The sequence below is a fragment of the Mus musculus genome, chromosome 14 (genome assembly GCF_000001635.26).
Source record: "Mus musculus strain C57BL/6J chromosome 14, GRCm38.p6 C57BL/6J".
Taxonomy (NCBI): domain Eukaryota; kingdom Metazoa; phylum Chordata; class Mammalia; order Rodentia; family Muridae; genus Mus; species Mus musculus.
This window is the reverse complement of record NC_000080.6, coordinates 101497445-101515308: the sequence shown is the minus strand read 5'-3', so window position 1 is coordinate 101515308 and position 17864 is coordinate 101497445. Positions and strand designations below refer to the sequence as shown.

At 43.5% G+C, this 17864-nt stretch overlaps 1 protein-coding gene across 13 annotated transcripts in view; it reads left to right on the top strand.

The window, feature by feature from the left end:
* The window catches only part of Tbc1d4 (TBC1 domain family, member 4), a 166922-nt gene that overhangs the window by 93973 nt on the left and 55085 nt on the right, over positions 1–17864 (top strand). For 11 of the 13 annotated variants that reach the window (XR_001781101.2, NM_001081278.2, XM_006518763.4 and 8 more), the window contains exons 2-4: positions 7619–8221; positions 10112–10201; positions 14193–14297. Coding sequence is in view for 12 of the 13 variants with exons in the window: in NM_001081278.2 (NP_001074747.2) it covers positions 7619–8221; positions 10112–10201; positions 14193–14297 (798 nt within the window). In the remaining variant the exon portion in view is untranslated. Of the gene's footprint in view, positions 1–3662; positions 3774–7618; positions 8222–10111; positions 10202–14192; positions 14298–17864 lie in introns of those variants that run through there. The other 2 variants (XM_017315937.2, XM_030247707.1) reach the window with 2 other exon arrangements.

Sequence of the window (17864 nt, the reverse complement as noted above, 5' to 3'; positions counted from 1 at the left end):
CATCTCATGGGGTCTTAGGATGACGTATGTGTACTCCCCTGGATGACTTGGCTTCTGGGGTTCTAAATTTAAGCTCTCATTCTTACACAGCAAGCCCCCTACCCACTGAGCCATCTCTCCAGCCCCTGTACAAAGTCTCTTGATGAAAACCATCTAATCTTACAGCTTTAAAGGCCATCTGTAGGATAACAGTGTCATGTTTTCTATGCCAGCCATCCTCTCTCTTCTGAGGGATATAGATTCAGCTGCCAGCTGATACTGTGAGACGAGAAATTTATAACCCAACCCAAGCTCTGGATTTCTTCAGCTGCACCTCCCAGCCTGTTGTATCCCTAGTTACTCTCAAGCACGAAGTTATCCTGACATCTCTGCATCCTGCTCCCCGCCTGAGGACACCCCCAAACCCACACTGTATCTTTAAAACAATGTGCAGCTGCCCCCTGCTGCTCGACACCTCCCTGTTGGTTGCTCCTGGGTGTGCTTACCCTGGGTTGCCAGAGCTACCAGTCTTCTCTGCATTAACCAAGGGGTCCTTTGAAAACATAAATCTTGTCATGACTCCATTCAACCATTCAACAATAAGAATAAAAGCTGAAGTCCTTTCAAGGCTCGCGTGATGTCAGTCTCCATGTCCCCACAATTTCCTCAGTTCATAATCCTTGCTCATTCATCCATCCCAGCCACAAGGGCTTCCTGCAGTTCCCTGGACAGCCCAGGCAAGTCTGTGGCTCAGAGCCTTGAACTTGGTGGTCTCTCTGTTGGGAACAAGCCTCCCCAGATATCTGCGGGACCAGGTCCTCACTGGCTTGACATTTACGCTGTGTCTTACAGAGCATCCTTTTTCGAGAACGGTGAAGAGTCTTATTCCAATTTCTTCTTGGACATTTTCACTCTCTAACACCCTCAGTATTTTACTCATCTTGCGCATAGAATTTCTTCTCCTCCTCGTGTCTCTCAGTTCCCCCTGTTCCCCGAAGGCCAGAATGTTTATATTGACATGGCCTCTTTCAGGTTCTTATATAGCACAGAGCAGAATGATATTTTAGCTTTAATTAAAAACATTATTGGCTAGTTTACCGTCCCACCTCATTCCGCCACATTTGCACACGTCATTCACATTTTCCTTTGAGCTTACGTGTGAGAGAAGTACTGTGATGTACGCTTTCCAGATGGAAAACTGAAGACAGATGGAGACCCTTCTGGAGGCAGAAGTCAGTATTGTCGTGGGGCTGTCACTGAGGACAAAGTTCATGCTCTGTGCTTTTTTTTTTTTTTTTTTAAACCATTCCATGCAATGGATTTCATCTGTTTTCAAACAATGGTTTATTTGTGACAGGGAATCTGATGACTTTTTCCTTCTAACTTCTTATCACCCATCTCTGCTCTATTATCATCCCTCCGTCATTGAGCACCCCCGCTTCTAAGGGGATTCTACTCTAATCAAATCATCAGATTCCCCAAGATTTCCTTGAGTGCCCCTTGAGTATGGTATATGCTTCTGCAGTTCAAAGTGGTCTTAGGCTAAGAAGATCTGTCTGGGGTCTGGAGAGCTGGCTCGGCAGTTAAGGGCTCTTGCAGATGACCAGAGCTTGTTTCCCCAGTGTGTCCATCAGGCTGCTCACAATCACCTGTATCTACAGCACTAAGGGCTCTGATGCCCCTTCCTGGCCACTGTGGTCACTCACATACACGTGTACACGCGCACATGCACAGACACACACAAACACTCACAAACAGGTAAGTGTTCAGTGCTACGAACAGTAAGACAGACTCGGGGGAAGACCTTGGTATGACGGTTACACAGATCTGCTCCATGGTATCATATCAGGAGAATAGAGGCAAGAGAAAAGCTGTGCTTTCACGAGGGGTTGGAGCGAAGTAGCTGAGGATTGCTAAGAACTCTAAAGCCCAGGCTAAGAGGAAACCATTTTGGCTTACAGCCCGGAGATCAAAACTAAAGCTGCTCCTAGGAGTCTGGTTCAAGTCACAGAGCGACTCTGCTTTCTTTGGCCCCGGATCCTCTCGTTTAATCTCTTTATCTTCTTTATTGCTTTAACTTTTGATGTAAGAAGTTTGTTTTGTAACAAGATGGGGTAGGCCAGAGACTTCTCAAAGGCACCGAGAGCTTTGCGATTCTTTGATTTTAACATCATATTACTCTAGTCTCTTTTGACTCTGCACCCACCCAGAGTTAAACTTTATCTTACCGTAGAACATTTCCTTTGAAATAATACCTTAGGGTTTTAAGGCAAATTCAAAGAATCTAGAGGTATTGTGGGAAAAATTTAAAAGTGAGGCCATACGTCATACGTGACAGCATATCCCTGTAGTCCCACCTACATCGAGGCTGAGGGTAATGGATTGTAGGAGCTTCAGAATTTAAGATCAGCCTGGCTGCATGGGGAGATATCATCTACAAATCTTCTTCTTCTTCTTCTTCTTCTTCTTCTTCTTCTTCTTCTTCTTCTTCTTCTTCTTCTTCCCCTTCCCCTTCCCCTTCCCCTTCTTCCCCTTCCCCTTCTTCCCCTTCCCCTTTGTTCCCCTTCCCCTCCCTTCTCCCTCTTCCCCTCCCCTCCCCCTCCCCCTTCTCCTCTTTCATTTAAAGCGTGTTCATGTGGAGTTTGCATGCATTAGTGGTAGTGCCTGCAGAGGTTAGAAAGGGCATCAGGGCACCAGGGCCTCCTGGAGCTGGAGTTGCAGGAGGCCATGTGACATGCTGCGTACATGCTGGGAACTGAACTTCAGTCCTCTGGGGCAGCAGAGGTATTCCTTACACTCAGCCATCTCTCCCACCCTTGTGGTCTTGCCTCTTAAGCAGAGCAGGATTACAAAGAGCTACCCTCCTCTGAGGCAGTGTCCTCAACCTTCCTGATGCCGTGGCCTTTAAACACAGTTCCTCCTGTTACTGGGACCCGACTATAAATCTATTTTGTTACTACTTCATCTACTGTTATGAATTGTAATGTAAATATCTGATATGCAGGAGATCTGGTATGTGATCCTCAAAGGGGTTGCAACCCACAGGTTGAGAACTACTGCTCTAAGGCATATGTTATTTATATGACAGACTCCACGTTATTTTCATGTGGATGAGCAAGGCTTCTTTAAACTGTTATTCCCAGTTATAGACAACTCTTTCAGTGTATTTAACATGTTTTGTAGTATTTTCCCTTCATTTTAATACTGTGGTGCCCACTTCCAGCTATTAGTAAAAGATTGATAATGAACCAATCCACTTGGCTTGCATCAACTGTAAACAATGGACCTAATTGATCTTTCAAAAGTGTTATTTAGTATATTCCTAAGTTCTCATTTGCATTCATTTAAAAATATTTACTGATGTCTATCTGAGTCCTGTTAGGAAAATAATCTCATACTATAGATGAATCTTTTCTCATCTGTATCCATAAATCATTAATGTATTTAATAAAATTCATAAGTGCTAGACACGATGAAAGAGCAAAAGAGAGGGAGTAGTCATCAAAAGGAAAGCGTTACTTTTTTCTCTTAAAAAAAAAAAAAAAGCCAAAGTTTTGGCGCCTTCGTCCCGAGCAATCTGTGTATTTCCTGATTGCAGACTCAGGAAATACTTAACGTTTGAAGCAGTTACGGTTGGGAAGTCTCATTGGCCACACAGTGGTAATGTGGACTTTTAAACAACGGCACTGAAACTGTAGCTGGTCTGTTCAGAAAGAGAGAGACAGAGGGGGAGCAGGGAGGCTCTCAGTGTAGCGTACTTCATGCTGTCTGTGAAGATGCCGATGTCAGCAAAGGTATCTTTCCTTGGGGATTTTTGAATGCCAGGGTTTTATCTTGGGTTTTTTTTTTTTTTTTTTTTTTTGAAACCTTTAGTGTCTAAAGTTTAGACAGATGTGTGGTAGTGGTAGAACTGGTGTTTTCTTGATTTGGGCAAATTGTAATTTGAAAGTACTAATATCTTTGAATATGTGAAATAATCATGTTTAGTTGATGATAAATAGCAACATGGCAGCAAAGGGCTGAGTAGTATTTGTGGGGAGCTGGAGGGATCTAGACTGTGGATTGCATTAATGCCTGGGTCTTGGTACTTGAATCTGTTGTTTTACTGAGTCCCTGGAGGTGTGACAGCAAAATACCAGCTAGGGGTGGCACTGAGCATTTTCCAAATGGCACCAGGCACTTGAGAAAGCTCCGTTCCATGCGTTGTCTGTCAGATGATTATGCACTGCTAGGAATGAGTCATCCCAACAATGGAGGCCTTTTCTGGCTTAATGCTAAAATGCTAAAAGTTTTTCTTTTCTTCTACTATGTTGACACCAACGTAGAAACAGAGTCACAGATCTTGGCCGAGCGAGCTTTTCTCATCCTCTATCACCTTTTCATCCTTGAGACAACTGTCATTTGCAGAGGTGAAACACCACTCCCCAGTGGTAGCCGAGGAAATGTCACACAGCCAGCCAAGGCATATAAACACCCTAGTGTCTAGCTGCCTGGCGTCTTTTCTGGTTTTGTTTCTGCTAGAGAGGAAATGTTGCCCAGAATAAAAAACGGTGCCTTGAATTAACTCTAAGTCTGAATAAGGCTGCGTGGGCTGCAGGCAGGCAGTGTCTGAGCAGTGGAGATATTTGTTGCCACAACACAAGTAACTGGAACGCACGGGTAGACTGTATGTGGTGGGGTGCTCTGCAGCATTTGGGGGTGTTCTGGAAACACATGGGTACTTCCTACTATAAGTGAGCAGTGAGCAGAGGCAGAAGCTGTGGTTCTCCGATTTTGAAGGGGCCGTGCCTTCTGAATATAAGCAGCACACACACACACACACACACACACACACACACACACACACACACTTGACAGTGTTCATTCAAATTCTGAGCCTAAGCTTTTCCTATTGGTCACAGAGAAGAATTCTGGTATGACACATACTAGATTTTTCTCACATAAAATTCATGTGCCACAGTACAGGAAAGAGATGTTAGAAAGATGCAACACAGGCATGCACAGGGGACTCAGGTTTATTCAGCAGTATTCATAACTGCACAGATAAATACATACTATTTAGTACTGTGCTACAGGAGAATGCTATTAATTTACTGAACCAGATGTGTGCCAATTCTGGAGAGAGCCAATGTTTCTGATAGATCCCATAAGCAAATGCAGAGAAAGAACATTTGGTTTGCTCGTATGTGCGTGTACGTGTGTGTGTGTGTGTGTGTGTGTGTGTGTGTGTTTCTCCAGTAATTCATTTCTCTACTGTGGATACCTTCCTGGCCTCACTGTAATGATAATGAACAGTGTGTCCTTTCTCATGTGGGATGGTTGTGCAAGCAGGGACTGTAGGATGCTCAATTTCCTTTTCTGTGTCTTTCACACAAGGAAAAGCCCACACAGAGCTGGACCACCCTTAGCTTGGTTTTGTGGTTAGCGTCTGTGGTCCAGGTCACTGAAGCTGTGGTGAATCACAGTCTGGGAGAAGATATGAAAGGCAATTGGAATCATTTTTTTATGGGGTAAACATGTTAAATTACTGGAAGGATAAATTACGCACTCAGTTTAGAATTCAGGACGGCGGGCTCTGCTTATGTAAATGGAGCTCCTTACTGAATCTCACTGAGCTGTTGGACCTTTTCTGTGGTCCGAGAGAAGAGCCCCAGCAGCCGTACTTCAGTCACTGGCTGGGCTGTCACTGCAGAGCTCGCCATTCTCCATACGGCAGTTAAAAATTAGTCTTGAGGGCTTGGCCAAAAGCAGTGATGAGCTGGCTGTATGAGTCTCACTTGGAGAATCTAACTTTGAGGCTATACCCAAATTAGTTAAATGGTAGTAATGAGAAAAAGTTCCTACAAAGGCTGGAGAGATGGCTCAGAAGTTAAGAGCTTGCTGTTCTGGCAGAGGACCCAGGTTTGATCCTTAACACCTACTTGGTGGCTTACGATCATCCCTAACTCCAGTTCAAGGGATCTGAAGCCCCGTTATGGCCTTTGTGGGGCATCAGTCACACAGGCAATGTGTGTGTGTGTGTGTGTGTGTATGTGTATATATATATATATATATATATATATATATATACACACATATATGAATTTCTCAGTGAATAATACATACATACATATATATTCTGATATATATCAATATCAGAAACATAAGCTGTAGGCTATACATATATATGTTATATATGTATATATACACACATGTATATAGTATATGGTATGTAGTATGTAGTATATTGTGTACAGTATATATACTATAGATCACTGAGGTTTAGGGATCCTTGGGTTGATAAATAGATGAGTGTTTACTGAGTTTACAGAGTTGATGAGGAGGAATAGATCATTCTATTTTAAGATTGTATTCTACCTATTGAAATAAGTGTACTTTATACAGTAGGGTCGAGTGTCAGCTGAGCACTCTCCAACACTGTGGGCTCTTCTGGTGGAGTAAGCCTTGTCCTAAGGCAAGTAGAAGACGGGGCTAAGACCCTGAGTTACATGTTAGCACACACACCTGATGTGACACTTGATGTGACAGAACATCATGGAAAGTCACTGCAAAGATAGGATGGGGAGTTTACCCTCCACAGAGAGTCTTCATGTTTGCCTGCTGACATGCACATTGTTTTAAAACAGTGACTCTTCTGGCATTGAGTCCTAAGAAACTGTGTGAACGAGAAGGAACCCTGGTCTTGACACGGTCTCTAGAAGATTTAAGGACAAGACATAGATGTCAAAATATGGGGCAACCCTGAGAATAATATGGTTGTTCCTTTTTCCTAAAATAATAGAAGGAATTTTGCGGGGACTAATACTTGTACTTGAGATCTGCTATGATCCAGGACTTATTCTAGGTGCCTCAGAAGCTGGAGAAAAATAAAGACAGGCAGCTCCATCCTTTGAAAACATAAATTCTATCTTTCACAATCAGTCCTACAGAATTGAAAATATCTGGAGGTATACTGGTTGTGTCTGGGCATGCATGCGCACCCAGGTGGTGGACATTTGGGTCCATCTAAAAAGCTGTTTAACAATTTCATAAAATCCTGTGTCCTTTAATATTCCGACATAAGGTGTTGGAGAATTGCAGTCACTCCTCGAGTTTAGTCCTCTGCTCTCGCTTCTTCAGTAAAGCCTGTTGTTTAGTTTGCTATTCCTGCTGAGGGCATCTGGTTTTAATCTCACCGTTGGAACGCTAGTTTCTTCCAGCAGAGGCACCATCCCAACTTTTGCCTATGAGTAAAAGGTATCATTTATTGAAGATGCCGTGGCCTAAATAATCATATTCTGTTTTGGACAAAGTAGTATGTTTGTTATTTTTGAGATAGTGTCTCACTCTATAGCCCAGGGTAGCCTCATACTCATACAATCTCTCCTGCCTCAGTCTGCCATCAAGGGGTTTCAGGTACGAGTCAACTTGCTTGTCTGATACTAGTATAGTTAAAATAGGAAAATAGAATAATCTTTTTAAATTTCAATTTTCCCATGAAGCACATTATTTCAGAGTAGTGTCACTTTGCCAACCCTGTCTCCTGTAGGCGCTGCACTACTTGAAAAAAAAATCTATTCTGTGCGCTCCCTGCAGTTCAGGTGACCAGAAATGATCTTAGGACTCGCCACTAAAATGAGGCCTTCAATTGTCTTCCCAGGTTCCAGATGTGATCAGTAGCATCAGGCAGTTATCCAAGGCTGCCATGAAGGAGGACTCCAAACCCAGCAAAGATAACGAGGATGCCTTCTACAACTCTCAGAAATTCGAAGTGCTTTACTGTGGGCGGGTGATCGTGACCCATAAGAAGGCGCCCTCCAGCCTCATTGATGACTGCAAGGACAAGTTCAGCCTGCATGAGCAGCAGCGACTGAAGCTGCAAGGCGAGAGAGGTGGTGACCCTGGCGACGAGATGGGTGTCCTTGAGGTCGAGTCTCCTGTGTCTCCAGATGACAGCCTGCCCGAGAAGGCAGATGGTACAGTCAACAGCCCCCGTGCCCTGCCCTCTCTGGCTAGCCTTCCTGCCTTGGCCAGCCAACCCGCACTAGCCAGCTCTCGGGTTTGCTTCCCAGAGAGGATTTTGGAAGACTGTGGCTTTGACGAGCAGCAAGAGTTCCGATCTCGGTGCAGCAGCGTCACAGGCGTCATGCAAAAGAAGGTTCATGAGAACAACCAGAAAACACAGCCAAGAAGGAGGCACGCGAGCGCGCCCAGTCACGTGCAGCCCTCAGACTCGGAGAAGAATCGGACCATGCTCTTCCAGGTAGGCTGGCAGGGAGCTTTTGTCCTGCAGCTTCTTAAGATGCTGGGCAGCTAGCGTTCCTTCCGGATCAGTGCATGTGTGCATGTGTGTGTGTGTGTGTGTGTGTGCATTCGTGTGTGTGTGTGTGTGTGTGTGTGCAATCCACATGTGCCTGGGTGTATTTGGAGGCCAGAAGACAACCTTTGGGTACCATTCCTTAGGTACCATACACCTTATTTTGTTTTGAGGCAGGGTCCCTTATTGGTCTGGAACTCTGGAAGGCTGATTTAGCTAGCAGAGTCCCAGTTACTTACCCGTCTCTTATTTCTTAGCACAGGCCTTGCAAACACTTGACTATGTCATGCTTTGCTTTGCGCTTCTCTCTCCCCCCCCTCTCTCTCCCTCCCTCTTCCTCCCTCCCTCCTTCCCTCCCTCTCTCCCTCCTTCCTTCCTTCCTTCCTTCCTTCTTTCTTTTTTTAAAAACTGGGCTCTGGGCATTGTCCTCTTGCTTGCCTTTGAGACTTAGCTATTCTCCCTGGAGTCCTGCCCCATCTCTCTTCTCTTTCTCCTCACCTCCGTAGCCACAGCAAGAACTTTTCTACCTTAGTTTTTCTCCTCACAAGGCAGAAGAGTCCGAGAAAGAACACAGATGCATCGTGGACCCCAGAGAGGCAGAGAGAATGAAAGACTTCTCTTAACTTATGAGACGAATCATGCGATGGATACTAAGTGTCCATCACTTGACTCCTAAATGCATTCTTTAGTAAAACTAGAGTCTTAGCAAGGGTTTTAAGGTGTGGATCCTGGGAAGCAGGATTCGGCATTGGACAGAGCCTAGTGAGTTCTTCTAGAGAGAAGAGTTGCAGAGACTTAGATCACCTTGTTAAGTGGGTGCTGGGACCTGAACTCACACCCCATGCATAGCTCTTAGCTTCTGGGACACATTTTTAGTCCCTCTACAAGATAAGTTTTTATTTTAAAAACAGTTTAAAAATGTACAGGGTCATGGGGAATGTCATTTCACTTACAGGATTGACTATATGTTATTGTCTTGGGGCAGGTCTGGAGTTAGTCTGTGCTATTATTGGTTTGGACCATTTTTTGTTGTGGTCTTGTAAAGTCCCCATCTAGGCTTGTGGTCAGAGTGGCTCTGGCTTTTCTGTAGTATGTGTGAAGTCAGTGTTCTGTCTTCTTTGGGCTGCCAGAGTTGTTCTCAACCAGTCATACTTCTTTTTGTTAGCCTTTTAGAATATCTATCTATTTCCCCAAATTTTAACAAAGCCCAGTTCTGCATATATCATTTTATTGACTATTTTGGAGAATGTCTTATGATGCAGGTTAATAACTGATGGCTTTAAGACTCATGACTTGACTTGAGGTTGCATATTTAAAAAGGGTTTTTTGGGGGGATTTATTTATTTTATGTGTGTGTATTTTGCATGCATATATCAACATGTACGTGTACCATGTTTCTGCCTGGCTCCTGCTGAGGTTAGAAGAGGCCATCAGATCCCCAGGAACTGGAGTTATAGACAGTTGTGAACTACCAAGTGGCCCAGGGAATTGAACGATAGTCTTCTGCAAAAGAAATATGTGCTTTTAACTGCTGAGCCAACTCTCCAGACCCAGGTTGCACATTTTTGAAAAGTAATTTCTTAACTGCAAAAACCAAAAAACCAAAAAACCAGGATTTCTAGTCTTTGGCTTGAATTGTAGACTGTAAGGTCCCTTAATTTTCCGACAAAGGAAAGAAATGCTTTGAGACAGCTGAGTTTGGGTTGAACACGCGGTGAAATTGGTTTGCCTGGGCTACACCATTTGAATGGCTGTTGCTGCATGTTTAATTGCCAAGGCCGATTGAGGTCCTCCTCTGATCTGAAGTAACTGGAGTGCCTTCCTTTACCTTTAAAGGTCGGCCGCTTTGAGATTAACCTCATCAGTCCCGACACTAAATCAGTCGTGCTGGAGAAGAATTTCAAAGATATCTCCTCTTGTTCTCAGGTACGTATCAGGTCCCAGCACAGTGTCTGAAGAAACCAATTGTCATGTTCCAGAATTAGCCACAACAGCTGGGCGTACATAGATTACGTGTCATTGTTTTTACGTTAAGTATTTTTCTTTCCCTTCATTACCCCTCCCTTTTTTTCTCTGAGGCATGAACCTAGGACTTTTCTTACACATGATGGACCAGTTGCTCCATCAGTGAGGCCCAATTTAAGGAAAACCACTTAAAAAAATTGGTCCTTTCCATTAAAAAGCGTACTCATGTTTTTGTCTCTATGGCAACAGGCAGACCTCAGTATCTGCCATTCGCTTTTCCCTCACCTCTCTGACTTAGTGATGTTTCATACAGTCTCTTCTGCTGGGGCGAGGGGGCGGGGTTTGTGGTGGTGAATTCTTCTGAAAATACCTCATAGTGAGAGCGTTCCTCAGATTCTTGGGCTGTGGGTCTTGTGGGCATCACCAAGGTATATTTGTTCTTTATCCCACAGCAGGTGATAAAAGGGGAAGTAGACTTTTCAGTGTGTGTTACCATAAATGGTAGATTTTGAAAAGGATCTTTTGGAACTTTCATTCTTTTATTTCTTACACCAGAAAAATATGTACTTGCTACTTCAAAAATGATAACTGATAGAAACAAATACGTGTAATATTACTCATAGACTATAGTAATGTTTTTCAACATCTACCCCAAAGTTTGAGCTAGCTAAATATATTGTTAACATGTCAGCAAAGATGGCGTACTTAAGTCAAGATGTGGGAAGGTTACCTATTCAAAGACACCTCTGTGGGATGAAGAACTAATTAGCTTTTGTTTTTGTTCTATGACTTAAAGTGTGCTCAAAAATGTGTCTTTTACAGGGTCTCTGTGTTTGATGTTGAAAAATCTGAGCTGGAGAGATAGCTCATCTGTTAAAGACAAAGGGTCACCCTTTTCTTCATGTATATTTTTCATGGAAGAATTATACATGGCATATATCATGTTTATTTGAATTTTGGAGTCAACATTACTTTTGGTGTGGCATTATGACTTTCATTTGAGGATATGGATTTTTTTATGTTTTATTAGTTGCTTGCTTTAGCTAACATACCTTCATTTCTAATACTTTGTTTTGATATTGTTCCTGTAATCAAAAATTTTGTTGTCCTAAACATTTTCTACTCTAGCAATTTAGAAAACAATAGCATTTGAATGTAGGGAGGCTATATTGCAAACTTTGAAGTTCTTATTTAAGAAACACAGAAATTTTGTGGGTATATGATTTTACTTCCCCAAAAATACTTACTGAGTCTTCTTGTAGTTGTCTGTTTATGGGAAGGTCCCCACAAGATCACAAGCCTTCCCAGGGGCTGGTGACTCATGGTGTGAACATGTCTTATTTGGTGGGACATTAAATGCTCAGTACACATGGCCAATGTGAGTGAGCCGGTCTCTATAGCTCTCCTTGTGCCAAGTGCCGCAGTGAAAGTGATAATCACCCATGTTTAACTCATGCCAAGGGGCATCCTTGAAGTTATTCCCTCCTGCCTCTACTTTTCCTAAGTTGCCCAGCAAATATATATATATATATATTTATCAGTGTGCACTGATCATCCAAACAGACATAAGCACACACAAAGACAAATGTGGATGTGGAAGTTTGAATATGATCTCCTTTTTCCATTTATTGAAGACAAGCTCTGAGTTATGGTACTCTGGTTCAGGAAACAGTCAGCAGCAAGAAGGAAGCTGGTGGGCAGGCAGCCTGTCACAGCAGTGGCTGGGCAGCCTGTTCTCTGCACCCAGTTTTCTGGCTTCCTTGCAGGAAATGGATGGATACAAGGTAGTCGTGTTCAGTAACTGGCCTGCTTTTGAGTACCTCCTAGTTACAAATGTTTCTTTCTTTGAAAGGGCAGTAGTGTGACTGTTTTCCTGGTCATTATGGGAGTCAGGCAGTGCATTTTTTTTCCTGGAAGCATTGTCAACATCTGGAGGAGACTCACTGAGCTAATGAGTCCCTGTGAGGTCCCCACTTAGCACTAAGCCAGGAATGAAGCTCTTTCACCAGAGTTGTGCCAGGTGGAGCTCATTTTACCTGACTTATGGTCTTACCTCTCTCTGCTTCCTCCACCCATTTTGTAAAAACTGGAGTTGATTTCTTTTTTTGCCATGTCCGCTGGATAGGTGGAGTATACATATAGTGGTGTTATATATCTTATAACAAGAAAGAGCAGTGGTCACTGTTGGTAGAACACTCTTGGAACCACCACAGAGGCGTCTCAGCTCTCGCACCTTTTTCAAAGTGGATGCCATTATGTTATTTTGTAATGAAAACAAACAAACACGACTACAACAACAACCAGGAGTGTTTTTTTTTTTTTTTTGGTTGTTGTTTTTTTTGTTATTTTGGAGAGGAAAGAGTTTATTTCATCTTATATCTTACAGTACATTATGAGTGGTAGTTAGGACAGGAAATCAAACATGAACTTGGAGGCAGGCACTGAAGAAGAGGTCATGAAGGAATAGAATTACTATCCTGTGCAGACTGACTTCTTATTCCAGCTGTTCAGGGATGGCACTGGCAATAGTAAATCATCAGTCAAGAAAAATACTCAATGATCTTTTGCATATTAGACAATTTGATGGAGACATTTTTTCAAATGAAGTTTCCTTTTTTTGGTTTGACTCCTGTTAGACTATATTTGATAAAAAAAATAAAAAAATAAAAAAAATAAAGAAGGAACAAAGGAAAGAAGGAAGCAAGGAAGGAAGGAAAAGAAGGAAGGAAGGAAGGAAGGAAGGAAGAAAGAAAGAAAGAAAGAAAGAAAGAAAGAAAGAAAGAAAGAAAGAAAAGAAAAGAAAAGAAAGATTTTCTCAAAGAACCAGCTCCTGGTTTGGTTGATTCTTTGTATAGTTCTTTTTGTTTCTACTTGGTTGATTTCAGCCCTGAGTTTGATTATTTCCTGCAGTCGGCTCCAACAACCGACTTAGAGACAGTTTTTAGCAGCTCAGCACAGTATCTCAAACCTACGTCATTAGCTGATCCAAAAATTTACATGCAAATCTGTCCGCAAGGACTTTTTTCTTTTTCTTTGAATTTGGGTGATGTCAGACACTTAGTATTTTCTGTAGCTTGGCTTTTCAAGTCACCGTGCCTGCTATTGAAGCAAGGCGCTGGTTACTTACTGGTCTCTGTAGGTATTCAGACTCAATTTTCACATTTTTAAAAGTTTATTTTGAAAACCTATTTATGTATTATTAGTGCGTGCACATGTGTGTTTTAGTGCATATGCACACGGGTGTATGCTGCAGCGCATGTGCAGAGGTCAGAGGCTGACTTCGTGGAGTTGGTTCTCTGCTTCCACCTTTCTGTGGATTCCAGGGAGTGGACCCAGGTTTCTAAGCTTCTACAGCAAGTGAATTCACCGCTGAGCCATCTCATTCCAAGGCTGAACTTTTAATTAATCTAGCCGAGATCCTTTATCTTAGATGACGCACAGGGGTTTGTGAGTGTGGATAATTGGCACCTGCAATAATGAACAGACGAGCGAACACGAATACCAATCAATCTTTATGTGTTCCCTTGAGTATCTATAAATCGACAAATGTTACAGCAAGTTCCATACGAACTTTATGGAATTGTATATTTAGTTTGAGAATTGTCACTTGTACTTTTCCTGAGATTCTCAGCTCTACACAGAATAGGAAGGGTTTTATGGTGAGTCATTGATTGTTGTTCTAGGACAATAAATTGAAAACTCATTACAGGCAGACAGCATGTTTTCACTATAAGAAGTGGATCACAGTAGCACAGAAAGCCAAGGGTCTGAGTGGATATCTCCCTTTATCTGTTGCATTAGTGGGTATCCTGTGAGCCTGCTATGGCACTGTGTCTCTGTCTCATTGCCAGGAGGGAGAAATTTGTGGACTTAGGAAAGTGTAGAAATCACATCGATCTTTGCAGAACACATTCCCGTAAACACTGCTTGTGTGTCTTTTCCCTTCATCCAGGGAATAAAGCATGTTGATCACTTTGGCTTTATCTGTCGGGAGTCTCCGGAGCCGGGGCTGAGCCAGTACATCTGTTATGTGTTCCAGTGCGCCAACGAATCTCTGGTAAGTGGGCAGCCACCTCCCGGTGCCACTGCTAGTGGCTCCCTGTCTTACAGAAGTCTCCTCCGTAGGGGGCCAGTCCTCCACGGGGAAATAAAAGGCCACCTAAAGAGATGTTCATACTGTGAAGAATGCACAAAAGTAGAGAGCCACCACAGACAGGTCATCGTGACACTTTTAGGTGTAGGCACTTTCTTGGCTTTAACAGACATTGTATAACCATGGTTTTGTTTGTTTGTTTGATAGTGACAAAGGCACTAATCTTTTTTTGTGTGGACATAGCATCAGAAATTAGACAATAGTGCCATCAAGAGAGTAAAGAACTTGTCTTAATTTTCAAAACACTTATTTTTTTGTCTCTGGATTTTGTGAGTCTGGTTTTCCCCTAGCCTTCCTTATTCATCTCTGAGAAGAACTGTGTAAGGCAGGCTTGGAAATACACCTGGTCAAGAAATATGTTGATATTTTTTTCCCTCCTCAATGTTTTTTTCTGTTCTTCCACACACAGAGCCTTCCTTCTCTTCCATTGTAATACAAACCTTCAGAGGTCTACATCACCATGATTAGATGAATTTATTGAACAACATTAATTTTTATATTTTATTATGTGGATGTATACATGTTTGTGTAAGCAAGGATACTGCATGTACTTATGCATGTGCACATGTACATGTATGCCCATAGGCATGGAGATCAGAGGACAATCTTGGGCATCGTCATGAGGAAGAATGTCTATCTTTTTTTTGGTCATTGTGATGGTTTATATATGCTCGGCCCAGGGAGTATCACTATTAAAAGGTGTGGGCCTGTTGGAGTAGGTGTAGCCTTGTTGGAGTAGGTTTGTCCCTGTGGGCATGGGCTTAAGACCCTTACCAGAGTTACCTGGAAGTCAGTCTTCCACTGGCAGCCTTCATGAAGATGAAGAACTCTCAGCTGTGCCAGCATCATGCCTGCCTAGATGCTGCCATGCTCCCACCTTGATGATGATGGACTGAACCTCTGAGCCTGTAAGCCGGCCCCAATTAAATGTTGTCCTTTATAAAACTTGCCTTGGTCATGGTGTCTGTTCACAGCAGTAGAACCCTAACTAAGACAATTAGGCCAGACTGGCTAGCCAGTGAGAAGCAGGGACCCTCCTGTCCCCAGCTCCCCAGCACAGGGATTGCAAACACAGCTGCCACACCCAGCCTTTTTACACGGCTGTAGAGATTTAACTTAGGTTTGTAAGCCAAGCATTTACCAAATGAGCTAAATCCTAGCCCATCACCCCAATTTTCTTAAACATATTCTGCTCCTACCAGCCTTTCCCCCGTGTACGATGGTTTCAAGCCCCACTGTGCGTGCTACCTGGTGCTTGTTACACTTAACTCTGACCTTCCCATGCCTGATAAGAACAATGAGATACTGAAGACCTGGGGGGTGAGGTGACCCCTGACCTCTGGGTCTCCAGCTTTCTCCTTAGGGAATATGAAACTCCTGTTCCTTAGCAGTTTCTTGTTCTAGAAACTTACATTTGAGCTTCATTTTCCCCTTTAGATAATTCATGTTATTTAGTAAGTATTCACATGTACCTATCCAGGTAAATCAATTCCAGGTTGGGGCCAGGACTGAACTTTGAGGGAGTTGTCCTTGGATGGTCGTAGTGGGCAGCCTGATGCTTGACTCTGCACACCCTGCTCGTGGCTCTTCAGTTAGGCAGGCTCCCCTTGCTGTCCTTCATGTTTTTGGCCTTTCCACGACTGAATGGTCACATTGTTCATGAGGTCAGAGGCTGTCCTGGTCCAGGGACAATCAGAGATGCTCAATGTATCCCTTGCTCAGGACGGAGAACTTGGTAAAACCCACTTGATCGTGGTCATGTTTTCAGGCTTTACTTCATCTTTAGGGCTTAGTTGGTTTTGCTTGTTTTAGAAACTGCCAATAGCGATAGAGATGTGGGGGTATGCAGCCTTTCCATACTCGGGCTGGTGCCACAGACCCGAGAATGGACAGGCATACTGTCAATGCATGCCTTCTTATTCCACAAGGCACTATCAGTCTTAGTTTGGGTCTCATTTTTTTTATATGTTATCATTTTATTTTATTTTATTTATAATTTTTATTAGATAACTTCTTTATTTTCATTTCAAATGTTGTCCCCTTTCCTGGTTTCCCCTCTGAAACCCACTCCTCCTCCCCTGTCCCCCTGCTCACCAACCCACCCACTCCCACTTCCTGGCCCTGGCATTCCCCTACACTGCGGCATAGAGCCTTCACAGGACCAAGGGCCTGTCCTCCCATTGATGACGGACTAGTCCATCCTCTGCTACATATGCAGTTGGAGCCATGAGTCCCATCTTGTGTCCTCTTTGGTTGGTGGTTTAGTCCCTGGAAGCTCTGGGGGTACTGGTTGTTCATATTCTGGGGGTACATATTGTTGTTCCTTCTATGGGGCTACAAACCACTTCAGCTCCTTGAGTACTTTCTCTAGCTCTTTCATTAGGGACCCTGTGCTTAGTCCAATGGATGACTGTGCACATCCAATGCTGTATTTGCCCGGCACTGGCAGAGCCTCTCAGGAGACAGCTATATCAGGCTCCTGTCAGCAAGCTCTTGTTGGCTTTCACAATAGTGTTTGGGTTTGGTGGTTGTTTATGGGATTGGACCCCCAAGTGGGGCAGTCTCTGGATGGTCATTCCTTCAGTCTCTGCTCCCCACTTTGTCTCTGTAACTCCTTCCATGGAAGGGTCTCGTTATTTTTAAGAAGAGATCCAAGCTAAGATCTTTTTTTTTTCTTCTATTTTTTATTAGGTATTTAGCTCATTTACATTTCCAATGCTATACCAAAAGTCCCCCCTACCCACCCACCCCCACTCCCCTACCCACCCACTCCCCTTTTTTGGCCCTGGCGATCCCCTGTACTGGGGCATATAAAGTTTGCAAGTCCAATGGGCCTCTCTTTCCAGTGATGGCCGACTAGGCCATCTTTTGATACATATGCAGCTAGAGTCAAGAGCTCCGGGGTACTGGTTAGTTCATAATGTTGTTCCACCTATAGGGTTGCAGATCCCTTTAGCTCCTTGGCTACTTTCTCTAGCTCCGCCATTGGGAGCCCTGTGATCCATCCATTAGCTGACTGTGAGCATCCACTTCTGTGTTTGCTAGGCCCCGGCATAGTCTCACAAGAGACAGCTACGTCTGGGTCCTTTCAATAAAATCTTGCTAGTGTATGCAATGGTGTCAGGGTTTGGATGCTGATTATGGGGTGGATCCCTGGATATGGCAGTCTCTACATGGTCCATCCTTTCATCTCACCAAGCTAAGATCTTTTAAGGGCCCTCTCTTCAAATTTAATCAGTCAGATTCTTAACCCCAACATGTGACATCAGAACTGCAAGTCAGAAGAAAAATCTAGCGTCCATTTCCTGTGAAATAGAGGGTGGCCAGGCCCTGACCAATAGAAGGGAAGAGTGAAGTCAGGAACGTTGGTGGGAGCAGCTTGCTGAGTGAAGGGCCTGGAAAAGTAGAAGACAAAATATTCCCGAATGACAGGCATATGCTGAGTGGTCTTCTTGGAGCACCAACTCTACA